Source organism: Zeugodacus cucurbitae, chromosome 3 (assembly GCF_028554725.1).
Source record: "Zeugodacus cucurbitae isolate PBARC_wt_2022May chromosome 3, idZeuCucr1.2, whole genome shotgun sequence".
Classification (NCBI taxonomy): Eukaryota; Metazoa; Arthropoda; class Insecta; order Diptera; family Tephritidae; genus Zeugodacus; species Zeugodacus cucurbitae.
In genome coordinates, this window is record NC_071668.1 from 64,143,374 (window position 1) to 64,162,285 (window position 18,912).

The 18,912-nt window shown below is 31.9% G+C and overlaps 1 protein-coding gene across 2 annotated transcripts; it reads left to right on the plus strand.

Moving 5' to 3' along the window:
• Positions 1-4,314: 4,314 nt before the first annotated feature.
• Positions 4,315-18,297, plus strand: Cd63_1 (CD63 antigen). 2 transcript variants are annotated; one of them, XM_011178370.3, is made up of 5 exons: positions 4,315-4,467; positions 14,286-14,385; positions 17,222-17,590; positions 17,681-17,908; positions 17,978-18,297. In XM_011178370.3, exons 2-5 carry the CDS (start codon positions 14,317-14,319, stop codon positions 18,053-18,055), a joined length of 744 nt encoding a protein of 247 aa, XP_011176672.1. In that variant the 5' UTR covers positions 4,315-4,467; positions 14,286-14,316; the 3' UTR covers positions 18,056-18,297. The 2 variants fall into 2 exon arrangements, with proteins under 2 accessions (XP_011176672.1, XP_011176670.1); XM_011178368.3 differs by lacking the exon at positions 4,315-4,467 and having other exon boundaries at positions 14,149-14,385.
• Positions 18,298-18,912: the final 615 nt, after the last annotated feature.

Consider the following 18,912-nt stretch of genomic DNA (forward strand, 5'->3'; position numbering starts at 1 on the left):
ACGTGTCGTCAACGAAGTGTATGGTCTGGCATTGTCCTGGTGGAACACTACACTCTTCGTGTTGGCCAATTCTGGAATCTTCTGGTCGATCGCCTGCTTCAAGCGGTCCAGTTGTTCGCAGTAGATGGTAGAATTCCCTTCCAATCCCACCAAACACACAGCAAAATCTTCCTGGGCGTCAATTCCGGCTTGGCCACTATTTGGGACGATTCACCGGCCTTCGTCCACGACCGTTTTCACTTGATATTGTCGTATGTGATCCATTTTTCGTCGGCAGTCACCATCCGTGATTTGATCGGTATTCCTCGTCACAGGTCTTCCGCCGGCTGGCTTATCCATGGTGTCGTTTTCACCCGCTCTGAATCACAGAAACCATTCTTCCGCAGTTCGAAGTGATAGAGTACTATTCCCCAAAACACCATTCATCTCACGGAATGTTTCTCTAGCGGTTTTGCCTTTAACGAAGGAAAACTTTGAAATAGCGCGAATTTCGGCGTTAGCGAACTCCATGTTTCCACGTCTATAACTGTTGAACGCAATATCCAAACTAATCATGCATAGCGTCGTTTTGTAAGTTATGTCAAGACCTTTCAAAGATTTTTAGTATTGCCACATACGAGCTCAATATGGCTTTATCCATATCCGCGAAATTCAAAAGCGGAGGCGGAAAAGTTCAATCATTCTTTATAAAATTATTTGCCCCTATTTTATAGTAATGTAATGTAAATTCCTCACAAGAATGCAGCATTGCGTTGTTCATTTACACTTGATTACATTACACTAACATATTATCAAACATACATTTCTATTTCTTGCACAATAATTTTTTTTTTTTTTTTTTTAATTTTTATCTCTTCCGGCCAACTGTTGCATTCTTCGCTTATCATTACTGTCTGATGTTGGACTGCTAAGGTTTCTGTGGTAGCAGAGGCCTATAAATTCTTATCTATCTTATAAATATTATTATCTTTTAATTATTTCAATTTCAATATTAAACACATGGCAAGTACGATTTATTGTTTAAAAATATTTATATAAGCTTTAGCACATATAACAGGAAAGGTTTGGAAATCAATATACAGCGATAGCGTCCTTCAAGTGTAGGTATTTAGGAGCGTGCGATGGAAGTGTATTGAGAGTTGAGAGGACACAGCGAGTTCTTCACTTTCTTTGTTTCTACTATTGCGAATTCGATAATGTTGGCTAGGTCTATTTAGAGACTTTCAAAAGATCAGTATATTCATTCTAACTTTTTTATTAAGTTCTTTATATTTGTAATTATCCTGGTTGATATAGAAATTATTGAAATTATTAGGTTTTGACCGATTCAACGGTGATTTTGTGACAAGGAATCATTCGAGAGAAGTATTTGCTGGTTATCTTATCAGAATAGGTAATTTTTAATGACCGAGTATCGATTACCGTCAAGCGTTCAGTATATTATTTTTTGCGATGTTTCTTAATACATTATAATTTCTATAAAAACACAGTTAGAGTTAGTAGATGGCAAGCTAAGCAGATATCGAATTATTAGCAAAATAATCGGTTAAATCTATTTCAATCCAGCGGTATGGTAGAATAATTTTTAAGCCTGCATAACCTGTTCCCTAACCTCTTCAAAGATAATGCTTCCACGAACAATAAAAAAGAGACAAGGTTTCGTCAAAGTTTAATGAAGGAAAATAACATTTGACCTTTTCATTATTAAGAATTTTCTCTTGAACAAATCTTTTTTGGTTTTGACACCCTAATTTCATTAATCAAACTGGATTTTTTGGTAATTTTTATTTTTCTAGGAACATATTTCTATGGAATACTACATGTTTCCACAGAAGCTCACAGATTATTTTTGTACTGTACTCGCCCCAATCCCTCGCCTTAACAATACAAAAACAGTAAGCTGAACTCAGTTGTTGTATATTACATTGTTCAGAATTTAGTATTTTCATCACGTCCTATACTGCGGCATCAGAGTTCATAATCTGGATTTTACATATATTTTTTTTTCTCAGCGCTGTTCTATATACATATGTGAGAGTATATCTGTGTTGTGGTTTTCTAAATAGTTTTTATATATTTCATTTTTATACTTTCTTTTTCTTACGACTCAATATCCCGGAAAATATAAATTGGTTTAAAATCCAGAAAAAAGCGATTTTGCTGGAAAGTGTTATAAGTACTCAAGTCGACTTGAACTATTTTCACATTAAATTATACATTTTTTCATGTATGTATTATGCAAATTAAATGTCATTGTGACTACACATAGCGTTATGAAAGTTAATAAATAGCTATATATCGTGTATATCTATAATACATATATAGCAGCATTTGTGGGTAACTATCGCAACAAAAAAATGTTTAATTTTCCGTTGAAATGTGAGGTTTTTGGGTGGAAATACATATATAATATATACATATATTTTATTTATTATATTTTTAATAAACAGTCTTTTGAGTTTAAATTATTCTAGACTGATTCACATTACGAACGTGATAATTATTGTTCTATATAAAAGTAAGTTCAAATTCATTGATAAATGAGAGCTTGATTGTTATTATACTCTCGCAACAGAGTTGCTAGAGTGGGCGTGGCCCTATCCCCAAATAGGATTTTTGTATATACTTCGCAAACCAATAAAGCTATATAAACCAAACTGTCTGCAGTCATTTCTCTTATATACCCCACCACACACCATGAAATTAGTTGAAATCAGATAATAACCGCTCCCACCTCCCATACAAAGGTTAGGTTGAAAATTACTAAAAGTGCGTTAATTCACTTCAGAAGAAATAGCAGAAGGATTTTTTTACATAATGAAAAATGGGCGTGGCATCGCCCACTTATAGGTCAAAAACCATATCTCAGGAACTACTCGACAGATTTCAATGAAATTCGGTATATAATATTTTCTTGACACCCTGATAACACGGACAAAAAATGGGCGAAATCGGTTCACAACCACCGACTACTTTCCTTATAACTTAATTTTGAATTCCATCTGATTCCTTCACTTTATAATGTATACATAAGGAGCCAATGAAGATAGCGGAATAAAACTTTACGCAAATAGTGCTTATCATCTCTGGCTCCACTTGTGAAAAAATTGTCGAAAACGGACCATAACTTTTCAAGGCCCCAGATATCGAACAAGTTGAACTCAGCGCCTAAGGCTAAATTTTAACCGAAAATATGGGTAAATCCCTCAGATATCTCAATTTAATTCAGAGGTAATTGTTTTCTTCTAATAGTGTGTCACTGTTCCAAAAATTATTAAAATTGGGTCATAACATATCCTAGCTCCCATTTACCTCATTATAGGTTTTTCAAAAATATGTGGGCTTTATTCCGCATATATGTATTAGTTAATATGTGAGTTATCTTAGCAAAATTAAGTGAGCGTATGGTCTTGGATATAGTGTACCTTGTGGTGAAAATGGGAGAAATCGGTTCAGGTATTACCCATATACTATGTATATATGATGATTTTCGTTATTCTATTGGACTTCATGCCGAATATATCGGTCGTATTGTGTGTTTGTTATCTTAATAAAACTATAGCAATCAATTGCGAGAGTATAAAATGTTCGGTTGCCTCTCCTTACTTGTTTACTATACATATTTTTTATTTTTCGGATTTATACATTTATAAAAAAACACGACGTTCGTGCTTACTGAGTGAAAAGTCTAAATTAAGTCAACTGAAAAATATGTATGAACATATACGACTTTATTAAAAAAATATTTTTACATATGTATGCTTTCAAAAATATTCCACACCAACAAAAAGAGAGAGCAAGCGCAAAAAACGTCATATTATTTGTTGAAGACTGCGGACAACCAGCCGACTATCTTATATTTGCTTATCACTCATACGCCTAGTACGCACCACGTACTGTAGCTGTGCCTGTAAAGACTTTTCTCAAAGAAATAAACAAATAAAAGCTCTAGTTATCACATTCGAAAGAGGAACTGATAAGTGATAGCGTGCTGATAACAAAAGTGAACAACACTGCACATGACAACTTGCACACAAAAAAGCTTTAAAGCGCCTATACAAAAGCTTTACAACAATAATAAAACAATGAGACTAATAGATGAACATATATATCAAGAATATATATATTTGCTGTCATTTATCTTAACTGAGCACTACCCTGCATGTGTATGTATGTTATAACACCCCTCGCCTATGTATGCGTGTATATTTGTTACAAACACTTTCATGCCACCTGCCCGCAAGTGAGCGCGTGTATATTGACACTTGTACACCTTCGTTGGGCTTAGCAAGAAATAAAAAAATTAACTTTTCAGTTGCGTTTTAGTATTTATTACAGTTAAAACGGTTAAAAGGCGCGGAAAAAAGTGGATTTCAAGTGAAGGAAAAAATTTATAAATTTTTATAATATACAGAGAGTAGGTAGTTGGCAAAAACTTTTAGGTTTTTTAGTTTAAAATAAAATAGCGTGAGTAGTGAGCGTAAGCGTTTGACTGCTGAGGCGTGTGCTAAATGTGATAAGATCAATTTAAAATATTTTATTTTTATTTGGTAAAAAATTTTGCTGACTCAAGTTTTTGTGGGGAAAATGAAAGTGGTGAAAGCTTTATGGATAAATTAAAAAAAAATATAACAACTGAAAAAAATTGAATTTAACAAAAATAATTTCGAATTTTTTATGCTTAAATTGAGTTTATATATTTAAATTTTTTTTTATTATAATTTTTTAGATTTTTAAAATATTTTCAAACACAACATTACTCAATAATTAAGAAGTTAATCTTCTAAAAAGTTCTACCCAATCCACAAAATATTCACTTACTACTTCTACACTGTTTTATACCACTAACTTCAACCCAACCAACCACACCCTGTAGCATAGTATGCCATAAATTAATGCCTACGTGTGCTTAAACAAATATTTTTTTAAAAATGTGATAACTCAGAAGTGGTGTTACGTCTACAATGAAATTATGAAATTTAAAAGTTGGTGTGTTCATAAAGTATTAAGAATATTTACAGTTGCCAAAAAGAAGAGTTTATTTTAGCGATAAAACCAAAATATTCTTAACCTATTTTCCATAAAGTCAGCACTAAATATACCTACAAAACTCAGCATAAGTTATCACTATTGATTTAAAGATAATTACGGTTAATTGTAATAACAACTCGCACTAATTACGGCCGGAGTCTCAATGATTTTCTGCGGTAGAAAAACAGATAAAGTTTATTGTGTATAAACCCAGTGAGCTTATTGTACATCTGCTCTCAAACAACGTTTATAATTAGAAGAACAACGTTTTTGTTGTTAACGTGATTCAAGTGATTCTTCTAGTTGTCGCTCTCATATGCATTATTCACACTCATATGCCATAAATGTTTTTTTAATTTGAATATTATAAGTAAACTCTGCTCTCTCTTCAATTCACTTACCTTATGGCATATAAACTTAGTGCAAATAGTTAAATTTATTTCAAGAAATTGATATTAATAGAAATATATGTGTCTTCAAAACGAGTTTAATTATGTTCACTATATACCATATTGCAAGATGAGCGGTGTTCTATTCGTCACATTTTCTGCTCGCTAATGCCGCTATACTGCGCTCTTTACAAAAAATTTACATGGAAAAGCAAAAAGAAATCGAATGACTTGAAGACGCTACAAAAGAATACTTCATTAATCAACTTGGAACGCTTTTTGTTTATACCAGTTTGCTTAATTTATACCAGTTTTTTGTTCGATTGTTTACCCTCTAAGGGAAAGAGTTTATTTACTATTTATGAGAACACATTTATATATTTAAGCCTCTTTTGACGTAGCTCTAGGTTAGGGATATACATATATTTAAGTCCATCCTTTTATGAACTAAGTCAAAATAAGTCCAAAAGAGTTTAACGTGTTTCTACTAATCTGTCTACATAAATTTCTACAAACAAAGCAAAAATTTCATTATGCAGTGAATAAGTTGATAATAATAATATTCCAAGTGTGTCAGATTTCAACAAAAGACTGCGGTAGAAACAACTTTGGCTACCAAAGATTATTCAAATAATTTAGAGCTCCAATCGAAAACTCAAGATCATAATTATTGACAAGTAATGAAGGGCTAAGTTCGGTTGTGGCCGAATTTTATTAATATAACACACAATTTGACTCACATATTCGGTATATCTATGGTATATTAGGTATATGGGAGCTAGGTGAAGTTATGACCTGATTTCACCCATTTTTGGCACAGAGACATATTATTAGAAGAAAAATATTTCCTACAAATTTTTTCAAAATATCTGAGAGACTCACCTATATTTTCGGCAAAAAAAAAAAAAGATTAGAAGCATTGAGATCATCATGTTTGATATGGGGCCTTGAAAACCTATGGTCCGATTTCGACGATTTTTATAAATGGGGTGCCACACTATAAATGCAGTATTTATGCAAAGTTCTGTTACGATATCTTCACTAGTACTTACTTTACATTTTGTAAAGTAAACGATTCAGATCGACTTCAAAGTTCTGGTCAGCAACTCCTTGGTATGCAAGGAAAATAGTACAAACTGAATTTCACTAAAATTGGTCGAGTAGTTTCTGCGTGGTTATAATCCGATTTCCCCGATTTGTAGATTGCAAGAAAAAACTCTAGAGAGTTTGGTTGATATAGCTCTAGTAGTTTACGAGATATGTTCAAAAAACTTAGTAGAGGGCGAGGTCACGCCCACTTCCCCAAAAAATTACATCCAAGTATACCTCCTCATAGTGCGATCCTTTATACCAAATGACACTTTATGTTTTTTCGGTTTTCGCCATTTTGTGAGCGTGGCAGTTGTACTAATTTCACCATTCATTTTCAATACCAACCGTATCATGGTGCCAAAGAATATATGTACCAAGTTTCATTAAGATATCTAATTTTTACTCAAGTTATCGCTTGCACAGACGGACGGATTTTAAATCTACTCGTCACCCTGATCACTTTGGTATATATAACCCTATATCTAACTCGTTTAGTTTTATGACTTACAAACAACCGTTATGTGAAAAAAAACTATAATACTCTCTTAGCAACTTTTGTTGCGAGAGTATAAAAAGAAATTATTAGGAAGAAAAAGTATACACTCTTGGGAAAGCCACGCTAGGTGGCGCTGTAGTAAAATTGAATTGTTCATATTTTTATATTTTTAGCTTGGAAGAAGAGTCTTTTTATTAATTGTAAAACTTAATTTTCATTTATCATGAGAAAAATATTTGTATACGATATTTTCTGCGAAAAAATTATATTTTTCTTTATTATTTCATATTAATTATTTCTTTACTTTATTGTTAAAACTCCACATATATTAGCACCAGCTATTAAGCCTATGTATTATATAATATTATATTTAAAATTACATTTTTAACACTTTCAGTTTATGTTGACAGCTGTTCACACAAGAGAGCGCCAAGTAAATAATGAATACACGAGCATATGAATTAATTTAATTCAAGCTACATACTTATAGTATATTTGTACATTTATATAAACATTTTTCAATTGAATACAATAATGCAAACTGTTTTCACGTGAATTGATATTGTTGAGACTCTTTGTTTCAAAGAATACAATGATAGTCAATGTGTTCTTAGTAATTTTTTTTTTTTTTTGTAATTTTTTGTAAATCATAATTTAAAGAAGGGAAGAGGCTTGTAACGAGTTCAATAAATTTATTTCTAATTTGTCTTTTATAGTTTCTTTAGTCTTATAAGAATTTATATTATAATTATTTACTTTAATTCTTAACTGTATCTTTGTGTTATATATTAGTCACTCACTTTATTTCTATAATTTTCTATTACCCAAAATCACTTGTTACCGTAAAAAAACCTTATCAAATAAATCCTACTGAAACCTTTTGCTCTTACTAAAATTGCTACTCTAATTCGCTACTGTTTTAAATTTATTGTAGTACATACGTTTATTTAAAAGAAATTTTAAAATTTAAACAATTATATCATTTCACAATCACCTTTGATAAGATATAAAAAGACAAGAGAGAGATACAAAAATTCTCTATACGAACAATTGTTGATAAGAGAGAGAGAGAGAGAGATAGAGATACGCGCAGGAGAGAAGAAGATACTGAGAGAGAGAGAGGTACACAATTTAGCTTATTGTTGATAATTTCAATCAAATATAGATTCACATTTTATGAGCTTTCTTTGTTCTCCGTAAATAACTATTCATAAAACAAGGGATTATTGTTAGCGCATGCAAAGAAATTCGATTTCAAACAAATTTCTTATCTTAAAAAAAGAATCTAGATTGCATATTATGGTGTAAACATTTTATAGAATTCCTTCTTCACTATACTATATATGTATGACACTGGAGTATGTTGAATCTAAGAAGATAGTTTCATACGGAGTTCCTAAAGCTGCCGTAATACGAGAGCTTGAGAATTGGCAACCCTACTGGACGAGATACGAATATTTCTTCTATCCGATCTACGGTTGTGCCTTAAAACGTATAAGATATGACATATATTCTGAACTAAATCTTTCATAAAATTCAAATATTAAGAAAATTGTATAAGGGTTTTCCACGATGGCAAAGTTTCCACAAAACTGCATCAGTTTTCCGATATTACTCCTCCAGGGATCACTTTACAAAATTTACTCTCTTCTTCGCTCTCTCTATCTCTTTCTTTCTCTCTCTTTCTCTCTCTCTTACTCTTATTTTCATCATTTTTTCTCTCTAACCTAATTTTTATCGCTATACTGTTTGTTTACTTGGTTTACACAGATATACATACTGATAATTTTGTTAAAATTGAAAACATTCCCCGTTCATGATATTGTCTAAATAATTATTATTTCATGGTTTGCCACTTTGACTGTTCAGGTTTTTGCATGTTCATTAACCGTTATCTTCCGTATGTGTATGACTGCGCATTTCAGGGGATTTCATTTTATTAGCGATAAACTACCATTTCATTATTTCTTTATATGCGACTGTTTTGGTCTTGTGGGACAAATTTGACTCTCTAACACGCAATTGGTTAACAATTTCTGCTTAATACAACAGTATTATACCAGCTCATATTATAAAGAACGTGACTTATATGACATGTCCAGTAAGAATGGACTTATGTTCTTCTAAATTTTGTGGTGTCAAACCCTTTGCTAAATCGAGAACTTAATATTTGACGGGTGTTAGATAGCCCAATAACAAATAAGGAATCTGTGGTGTTCAGAATATACTGGAAGGCAATCAGTAGAAGTTTATTAAGGAATAAATGATATACAAAGTAGACAGTGAAATTGTCTGAGAGAGAGAGTGAAATTGTACTCAGAGTCCCTCGGGACGGTGACTGCGTCACCTAACTACTTCAAATTTTGCTTAATTCCAAATATAACTGTAGTAATACCTCAGATCTCAATACACTGCAAATACAAGGTCTACAGAAAGTTCAATCGTTCACCCCTTGCAGCTAACGATGAACCAAGCTAACAGGCGTGAAGTGATATGTGGTTCTAGAACGTAATATATGACAGGTGCTTAACCATGATAGAATAATTAAAGGGGAGTTGAGTTTTAAATTAATAAAATATCAAGTGAGATAGTGGCTCATTGTACATATATATGAACTAACTATATTATATATTAATGGATATAAACATACAAAAAATTTAAATATATTCCTAAGCAGAGTATTTCTGATTTATATATATTTTTGCACAAAAGTAGTTTACATAAGAATATTACTGTCGTTCTAAGGTATTTGTAGAGACATTCATTTGACGGATGTGACGAAATCGTGCCTCAAATAGTAATTTACGAAATCTGAACGAAATAATATTTTTGGCTATACTGGAAAGAATTAAATTATAGGTCTGAACTGACAACGATTATAATGAAATTTTAGGTATTCTATGCAAATGTCATTCACATAAAAGTACCATCCTAATGTGGCAAACACCCTCCACTGCAAGTGATTCACTAGGTGTCATAAAACCACGTGTTCATGCTGACTCACTGCGATTAGCGATTAAATATGGCTAGTACACTATAAACAAGTAATTAAATATTTTATAGTGTGTTTGTAGGTGCCTCCACTGCAAGTCATCCGTTCTAGATTTCTGAAGTGGAGCTTTCTTAACAATAACATGAGTATCATACTCGTTTGATGGTACATAGAAGACCACCTTAGTGAAGCCTGAAGCATTTTCAAAATTTTTTTTTGGGATTACAATGCAATTAAAATCTTAAATTTACTTTTACAATATTAGTATTAATATTTATGCTCTTCTAATAATTTAAATAAGATCAATGTAGTATAAATAATAAACTAATACGAGCGCTGCTATATACATTTCTGGCCTAATAATGAAAATAGGAATATTTATCAACGAAAATGGTTTTATTGTTTTTCAAAATATTCTCCATCAAGATTTATACACTTTTGCATGCGCTCAAACCAATTTTCGAAGCACTTTTTTGAGTCTTTTTTCGAGCGATTGTCAAATTGTGCGGGATCCAACGAGAACAAACCTTTTTTACGGCAATGTGTTCATGCAATATCGAATGTATGCTGGTGGGAGAAATGCATAGGCATGCCTCTATCTGAAGGTATGTTACATGACGGTCTTGCATTATCAGTTCACGTACGGCATCGATGTGTTCTGGCACAACGGCTGTTTTTGAACGACCTTCACGGAATTCGTCTTTGAGCGAGCGTCGGCCACGATTGAATTCGTTGTACCAGTTTTTCACAGTGCTATAGGATGGTGCTTCATACACAGATTTTAGTTCATCGATGCACTCTTGTCGCGATAATCCACGTCGAAAGTTGTGAAAAATGATCGCACGAAAATGTTCACGAGTTAATTCCATTTTTTAGCCGAGATGAATTTTTTAATTCCCTGTAAATAAAACAATTCACGATTAAATGACAAAACGTTCTGAGTGATGTTATGCTAAAAAATGTCAAACTTTCCAATGGAAATATCAGATTGCACCTGGCAACACTTAGTGTTGCCTCGGCCAGAAATATATATAGCAGCCCTCATATATCTTAATCCAATTTCATCATTCCTAAAATGCCATGACCTAAACACTTTAAATACCTAAATTAGGTTGTGAAATATTCTCTATACTTATCGCTCTCATTATTGTAGTCATTATCATCTAGAATACTCCAATTACAGCATGATAAATATGGAATAACTAATCCGTAGCCTAAACCATATCAAACGTTGCGCATAAAAGTGTCTTCATATATAGATATTTAATCTATCATATTGGATTACTCGTATATTTCACTTTGTGTGCGATTTAATGATTTTTATCGATTTCCGCGCTTTTATACGCAGTAGCAGTTGTTATATGTCTCAGAGCCTTAGCCACCTGCCATACTACTGAATAATTTATTAACTAGTTGTTGTTAATGTTGCTTTCGTTACCAAAACATTTGGACGCAAGTGTCTATTAGTGGATTTGTTAATGTTTGCCTTATTTCATATTAATTACATTTTTTTCTGTGGAATGGTGGCATTTTGATCGTCCTTTTAAGTGACCTACAGCTGGTTTGTTTTTGAAAGAAAATGTATGATTTTTTGATTATATTAGATTTGCTACTTGCATGTAAAGAATATTTATCCATACCTTTCCACACCAAACATCGCCACTACTTAGATCTATTCACATTTTTATCGTATCCAACCAATTTGACACTACTAGTTCTCTGCATATGTTGCACACTGTTGTGAAACTTTTCTCTATAATGCTCCATTGAAAAATTATCTCTTTGTCCAGAGATATTGCTTATTTTTATATCTTTACTAAATATATTATTAATAGATTATGCAAAGCAAAATATATTATGTTGTCCGCTTTTTTATTCTTTATTCAATGCTTTATAAAAACTGTTACAGTGATCGGATCTAGTTCAAATAGGCGCCGTTTTGTTCGATAATCTTTTTCCATCTAGACAGCAACTCCATAATAACCCCCTTCGTAGAAGGCCCTCCTTATTTCCGAAGAACTCGGACAGCCACTTTTCACAAGCCTCTTTTGAGTTCTGGTGGATGCGATAAAACATCCCATCCGAGTCCGCGTTGTTCTGGTGGAACACTAGACCCTTCCAGTTGGCCAATTCTGGACGCTTCTGGTCGATCTGGTTGTTCGCAGTAGATGATAGAATTAAGCGTCTGGCCATATGGGAGAAGCTCATAGTGGATGATTCCCTTCCAATCCCACCAAACACACAACAAAACCTTCCTGGCCGTCAATCCTGGCTTGGCCACTATTTAGGACGATTCACCGACCATTTGCGTTTGATATTGTCACATGTGAACCATTTTTCGTCGCCAGTCACCATCCGCCCGTCTAGAAGGTTTTTTTGCATCAGCTTTGTATCCAGCCTTCTGCAGATAGTTTTAAATGGTTTGGTGACTAACTCTCATCTCCTGGGCGATGTCACGAGATGGCACATGCCGGTTTAACTCGATGTTTTCCATGATTTTATTGGCATTCGTCGTCGCAGGTCTTCCGCCGGATGGCTTATCCATGGTGTTCACCCGCTCTGAATCGCGAAACCATCCCTCCGTAGTTCGAAGTGATAGAGTACCATCTCCCAAAACACTATTAATCTTACGGAACGTTTCTCTAGCGGATTTGCCTTTAACGAAGGAAAACTTTAAAATAGCGCGAATTTCGGCGTTAGAGAACTCCATGTTTACACGTCTATAACTGTTGAACGCAATATCCAAACCAATCATGTCGTTTTGTTGGTTATGTCAAGACCTTTCAAAGATGTATGTATAGTATTACCAAATACGAGCTCTGTAGCGTTTTATACATAGCCGCGAAATTCAAAATACAAAAAGGAGGAAGGCGGATATTTGACAACCTTATATAAAATAGTTCTAGCTTCCCATCGAAGCAAGTAATATGAATTCTTCAAAAGTTTACACTGAAAATTAAATGTTTTTCATTCTACCTGAATTAAAGAGCGTTCTAACGTTAAGATTTTGAGAAGAAAAATCTAAAATATGTTTCCTCATAGCAGGTCTATATGTTCAAAAAATATTTTCGACAGATTTTATTTAAAATATTTAGAAAATAAAGAGAGGCGTTGGAAGTGTATCTCTTACATAGAGGACAATGTATAGAGAGAGGAAGTTACTGATTTGAGATAAAAGATATCAAAACTATTAGTTTTAAGTTTTTCTGGCAGATTTGTTAATTATATTCCTGGAGAGACCAACTGCTACAACGGGATCTTACGCCATTAGAACATTTAGGAGTTATATAGACATGGTTCTTATGGTAAAAATGTTTTTTTTTTTTAATTTTTGTGTTGGCAGTCTTCGAAAAATCGATCGGTCTGTAGTTGAATAAGTGAAAAATTTGTAGTGATGACACTGGCCGCAACGGTATTTCTTAACAACTTAGTTGGTTACTGAAGTTTTAACTTATATAAGAGAGAGATATTACTTATAATTAAGTGTGGCATTAGTGCCCAATTCGATCTTTATAGTACTTCAGTTAAAGATAATGTAATTTGTATTAAGCTGTTTGGTATTTCACAACAATTAGAAATATTATTGTGATAATTTTAAATGGTTATACTAGTTTAGTTAAGTATTCTACTGCATTTCACCTCCAATACAAGTCTTGTAAATTCTTGTTATATTTACAAAATGCACTTTTATAACAGTACTATCTAATCGACTAATTGATTATCTGTCTGCAAATCAGCAACTATATGAACAACACTGCACAAATGCCAAAACAAATGCAACCATGGCAATAAACCGTTAAATGATACCACAGATAGTAATAATATATTAAAAAAAAAAACAAAAAACCAAAGCCACAAATGTGTAAGTATGAGCGAGTGCGTGACAGTTGGAGAGTGAGCGCATTGTAGGTTAGCAGATAATGCACACCTGTGCTTTGGCTATATATGTATTTATTGATTATAGTTATAGAACGTTTATAAAGTGAATTTTTACCATTGAACTTGGATAAATAATTATGGCAAATAAATAATTTTTGCTTTGTTTGAAGATTGTAAAAAAACTGTATATGTAAGCAGGTTGTTATTCATTGATAAGCAGCAGCAAATAAATTGGACTCAAATGTATTTCAGCAAAATGCTGTTTTGTTAGTATTTGATAATAAGGCGCGCGAGTTGTACAAACGAAAATTAGCACACGCGTCAGCACGAAAGTGACACTCTATACGCGAATAAAAAAAAAATATTTATACAAAATTTTAATATTGTATTTTTTAACAAATTACAGTAAGTGAAAAGTTGCAGCACAAATCAACAAAATGTCGTTACTAACGGGTAGTGCGAATACTATCAAGTATGTGCTCTTCGCATTCAATTTGATATTTATGGTAAGTTTGGAAAAAATCGAAAAAAATTGATTAAATTATTTACAATAAATAGTTGCTGTAAATGTGCAAAAAGTATGATTTTCTTAGTTTATTTTAATATTTATTATTATTTTTTAATTAATTAATTTAGTTTAATTTTTATATTTATTTTTTTATTTTGCATTTTTTTAATTAACTAAATATTTAGCTGGAATTCTTAATTAAAATTTTGTCAAATTTTATATCTTCAATCGTTATTAGTATGAAACGATTTAATTCTGTGAAAAAATGTAAAAAAATATATTTTTTATTTATAAATAAAATATACTGTTACTAGACTTGCATTAGTTAGATAGAAATTATTTTAGTTTAAATAATCATTAACAACATGGCAACCCTTCTTAAAATTAAAAGTAATCTGTCAATGAAATGGCAATACAGTATTTGTTATTTTTTTCATTAAAGCTGGTAATACTTTTGCTGGAATTAAAATTGCTGGCTTAAAATTTATGCAAGGTTTAATTTAGCTTATTTTTTTTTTAATATTGTGAAATTATATTTTTTATGTAATTATGGGTTAATTAATTCTTAATATTAATATTATTGTGTAATTGTACGTTAAGTGGTTATAAAATAAACTAATAAAATTGTATTTTATTTTAAACATTTAAATATTTTTAATTCAGTTGTTTTATTGTACATCATATTTTTATTTTATTTTATTTTATTTTATTTTATTTTATTTTATTTTATTTTATTTTATTTTATTTTATTTTATTTTATTTTATTTTATTTTATTTTATTTTATTTTATTTTTCTTTATTTTATTTTATTTTATTTTATTTTGTTTTATTTTATTTTATTTTATTTTATTTTATTTTATTTAAATTTATTTAATTTTATTTAATTTTATTTTATTTTATTTTATTTTATTTTATTTTATTTTATTTTATTTTATTTTATTTCATTTTATTTTATTTTATTTTATTTTATTTTATTTTATTTTATTTTATTTTATTTTATTTTATTTTATTTTATTTTATTTTATTTTATTTTCTTTTCTTTTCTTTTATTTTATTTTATTTTATTTTATTTTATTTTATTTTATTTTATTTTAATTTATTTTATTTTATTTTATTTACTTTATTTTATTTTATTTTATTTTATTTTACTTTATTTTATTGTATTTAAAATTAATACTACAATTTCTAAAATAACTCCAATTAATTATTCATAATATTACTCATACGCCATGGCTGTCTGGTAAACCCCCTTTGAGCACTCTTAATTGAAAGCTATATCTGCTAACTATTTTAAATCTGTAGTAATTTTCAACACATAATTCTTGTATTGTAAACATAAAGTGAAATGAGTCACACAAATGGACATTGAAAGCATAATTAGTCATTGAGAAAAAGCACACATGAAAAAGTGTATTTGCATATATTCTCAATTTGTATTTCGGCTAAAGTCCAACCAATGGTTATTTTTCTTTCATGCAGATGTAAAGTATTGCATTTAATGTTATACACTACTCGTATATTTTCAAAAATTACTCAAACAATCGCTGTATATGATAGCTTATCACAGTGACTCCTATCAGTAATAGCAAAGGCAAAGTTAATATTGTTTAATAAGAGCATAGCTAATATACTACCAATTTAACTGCAAGCAGTAAATATTATTGATAGCGGATTATTTATTTTATTAATTTATTAACGGTGAATTTTTTAACATGAACTCTGTTTAATATTTCGAAATAGCGATGCAGAATTTTTCAACCTATTTTTGCGCAGTTTCCCGATGAATATTCAAAACACGATTTGTATGTAGAAATGCATAAATTGCCTAGAAACTATTTTATCACTTGCCACTTTAGAAAATTACAATTTAAATATTTTGAATATTTCGATTAATAAATATCAGAAGGGGCATATTTGGATGTAATTTTTTAGGAAAGTGGGCGTGGCCCCGCCCACAAATAGATTTTTCTATACATATATCTCGCAAACCAATAAAGCTATATAAACCAAGCTTTCTGCATTCGCTTATCTTACGAACCCCATCACACACCATAAAAATAGTTGAAATCGGAAAATAACCACGCCCACACACAAAGGTTATGTGAAAAATTACTAAAATTGTGTTAACTCACTAACGAAAAACGTCAGAAATTCTAAATTTTACTGAAGAAATGGTAGAAAGCTACACTCAGATTTTTGTACAAAATTTAAAATGGGCGTGGCGTCGCCCACTTATGGACCAAAAACCAAATCTCAAGAACTACTCGACCGATTTCAATGAAATTCGGCATATAATATTTTCTTGACATCCAAGTGATACGTGTGGAAAATGGATGAAATCGGTTCACAACAACGCCTACTTCCCATATAACTCAATTTTGAATTCCAATTGATGCATTCACTTTATAATATATAACATTAGGAACCAATGAAGATAGTGATTTGTGGTATCTGTGGTGTGTCTGATTAAACTCGGGTCCTAACTTTCCCTAGCTCTCATATACCTTATATTCGGATTATCAAACTTCCGCATATTTCGATTAATATGTGAGTTATCTTAGCAAAATTAAGTGAGCATATAGTCTTGGATATAGTATACCTTGGTGGTGAAAATGGGTGAAATCGGTTCAGGATTTACCCTTTCCTTACTTGTTATATGTAGGGTTGCCTACTAAAAATGGTAAAAATATAAAATTTTGTTTATTTTACAAATAAATGCTCATTCAGTATTCAAATATGAAATTATAAAACCAAAAATTGCTAATTACGGTTATACATAGATATACACATATTTTTTCTTGACTATATAAACTTACCCTCTCTTTCTTCTCCAGATCACTGGCATCATATTGATTGCTGTCGGTGTTGGTGTAGCATCCGTTTTCTACGGCTATCAAGTATTGCTTGCCGGCAATTTCTTCTCAATACCGACTTTCCTCATCGTCATTGGCGTCTTCGTTATACTCATCTCATTCTTCGGTTGTTGGGGTGCACTCAAAGAGAACTACTGCCTAACGCTGATATTCGCCATTTTGCTCGGCTTAATCTTCATACTGGAATTGGCTGCTGGTATTAGTGGTTATGTCTTGCGTTCAGATGCTTCAGATCTACTTAATAAGAGTCTACAGGGTGCACTTAAAGAATACAGTGAAGTTGATGAGAAAAATTCGTACACAATGATTTGGGATTATGTGCAAACTACTGTAATTGTTGTTGTTTTCTTATTTCATTATTATGCAATGTTGTAGGTAATTTCATGTGTATGTATGTATTTAATTATTTAATTATTTCAGTTCGATTGTTGTGGTGTGAACAGCTATGCGGACTGGTCACAATTTAATGGTAGTTTGCCACTATCTTGCTGCGTCATACCCACTGGTGTTGTTGGTACATACAGTTGCACTAATAAGACAGAAAGTTCAAGGCTTCATGGAAAGGGTTGTTTGACGGAATTTTCGAATTTTATAGAAGCGCATGCCGTTAGTTTGGGCGCTTGTGGCATTGTGTTGGCCATCATTCAGGTAAAATTATTATAACGAACTATGTATATTCATATGCATTATTTAAATTATTTACTTTTTATACTGCAGTTCTTCGGTGTATTGTTTGCCTGCTATATTGCACGTGAGATAAAAATCCGTAATGGCATAACCGGTTTCATGGGATGAATTCGTCAAATGAGCAGCTGTATAGTGTTATATGTAGTGCGTGTTAAAAAGAAAAGTGACGTCTTTCCTAAACTAGTTTGTTGTTTATAAAATAACCATTTAATATATGTATACCGTTATACTAAATAGCGCATATCTACTTAAGTAAACTGGCATTTTTCTTTGCTTTAAGTTTTTGGCTAAATAATTGTATTTGATATGCTCTTAATATAATATTAAAATAAATAAAATACAAAAAAATGTGAGACGTCTTTTAAAAGCTGCAATGAAGGTTCTTATAACTTCCTAGTTTGGTGCAGAAAACGCCAAAAAAATATTCTTCTTCTTCTTGACTGGCGTAGACACCGCTTACGCGGTTATAGCCGAGTCCACAACAGCACGCCACGCATCTCTCCTTTTGGCAGTTTGGCGCCAATTGGTAATACCAAGTGAAGAAGGGTCCTTCTCCACCTGGTCCTTCCATCGGAGTGGAGGTGTCCCTCTTCCTCGGCTTCCACCAGCGGGTACTGCATCGAACACTTTCAGAGCTGGGGCACTTTCGTTCATTCGAACAACATGACCTAGCCAGCGTAGCCGCTGTCTTTTTATTCGCTGGACTATGTCTATGTCGTCGAATAACACATACAGCTCATCGTTCCATCGTCTGCGGTATTCACCGTTGCCAATGTTTAAGGGACCATAAATCTTCCGCAAAACCTCTCTCTCGAATACTCCAAGGATCTTGACACCGTCCACTCTTCTGCACCATAAAGTAGGTCGGGAATGATGAGGGACTTGTAGATTTTAGTTTTTGTTCGTCGAGAGAGGACTTTACTTTTCAATTGCCTACTCAGTCCAAAGTAACACCTGTTGGCAAG

Excerpts from the sequence above, each read along its gene's own strand:
- Cd63_1 (XM_011178370.3), top strand. The coding sequence starts at position 14,317 with ATGTCGTTACTAACGGGTAGTGCGAATACTATCAAGTATGTGCTCTTC. Across the intron at positions 17,591-17,680 it reads GGGATTATGTGCAAACTACT|TTCGATTGTTGTGGTGTGAA; the intron begins GTAATTGTTGTT and ends TAATTATTTCAG. Across the intron at positions 17,909-17,977 it reads TTGTGTTGGCCATCATTCAG|TTCTTCGGTGTATTGTTTGC; the intron begins GTAAAATTATTA and ends TTTATACTGCAG.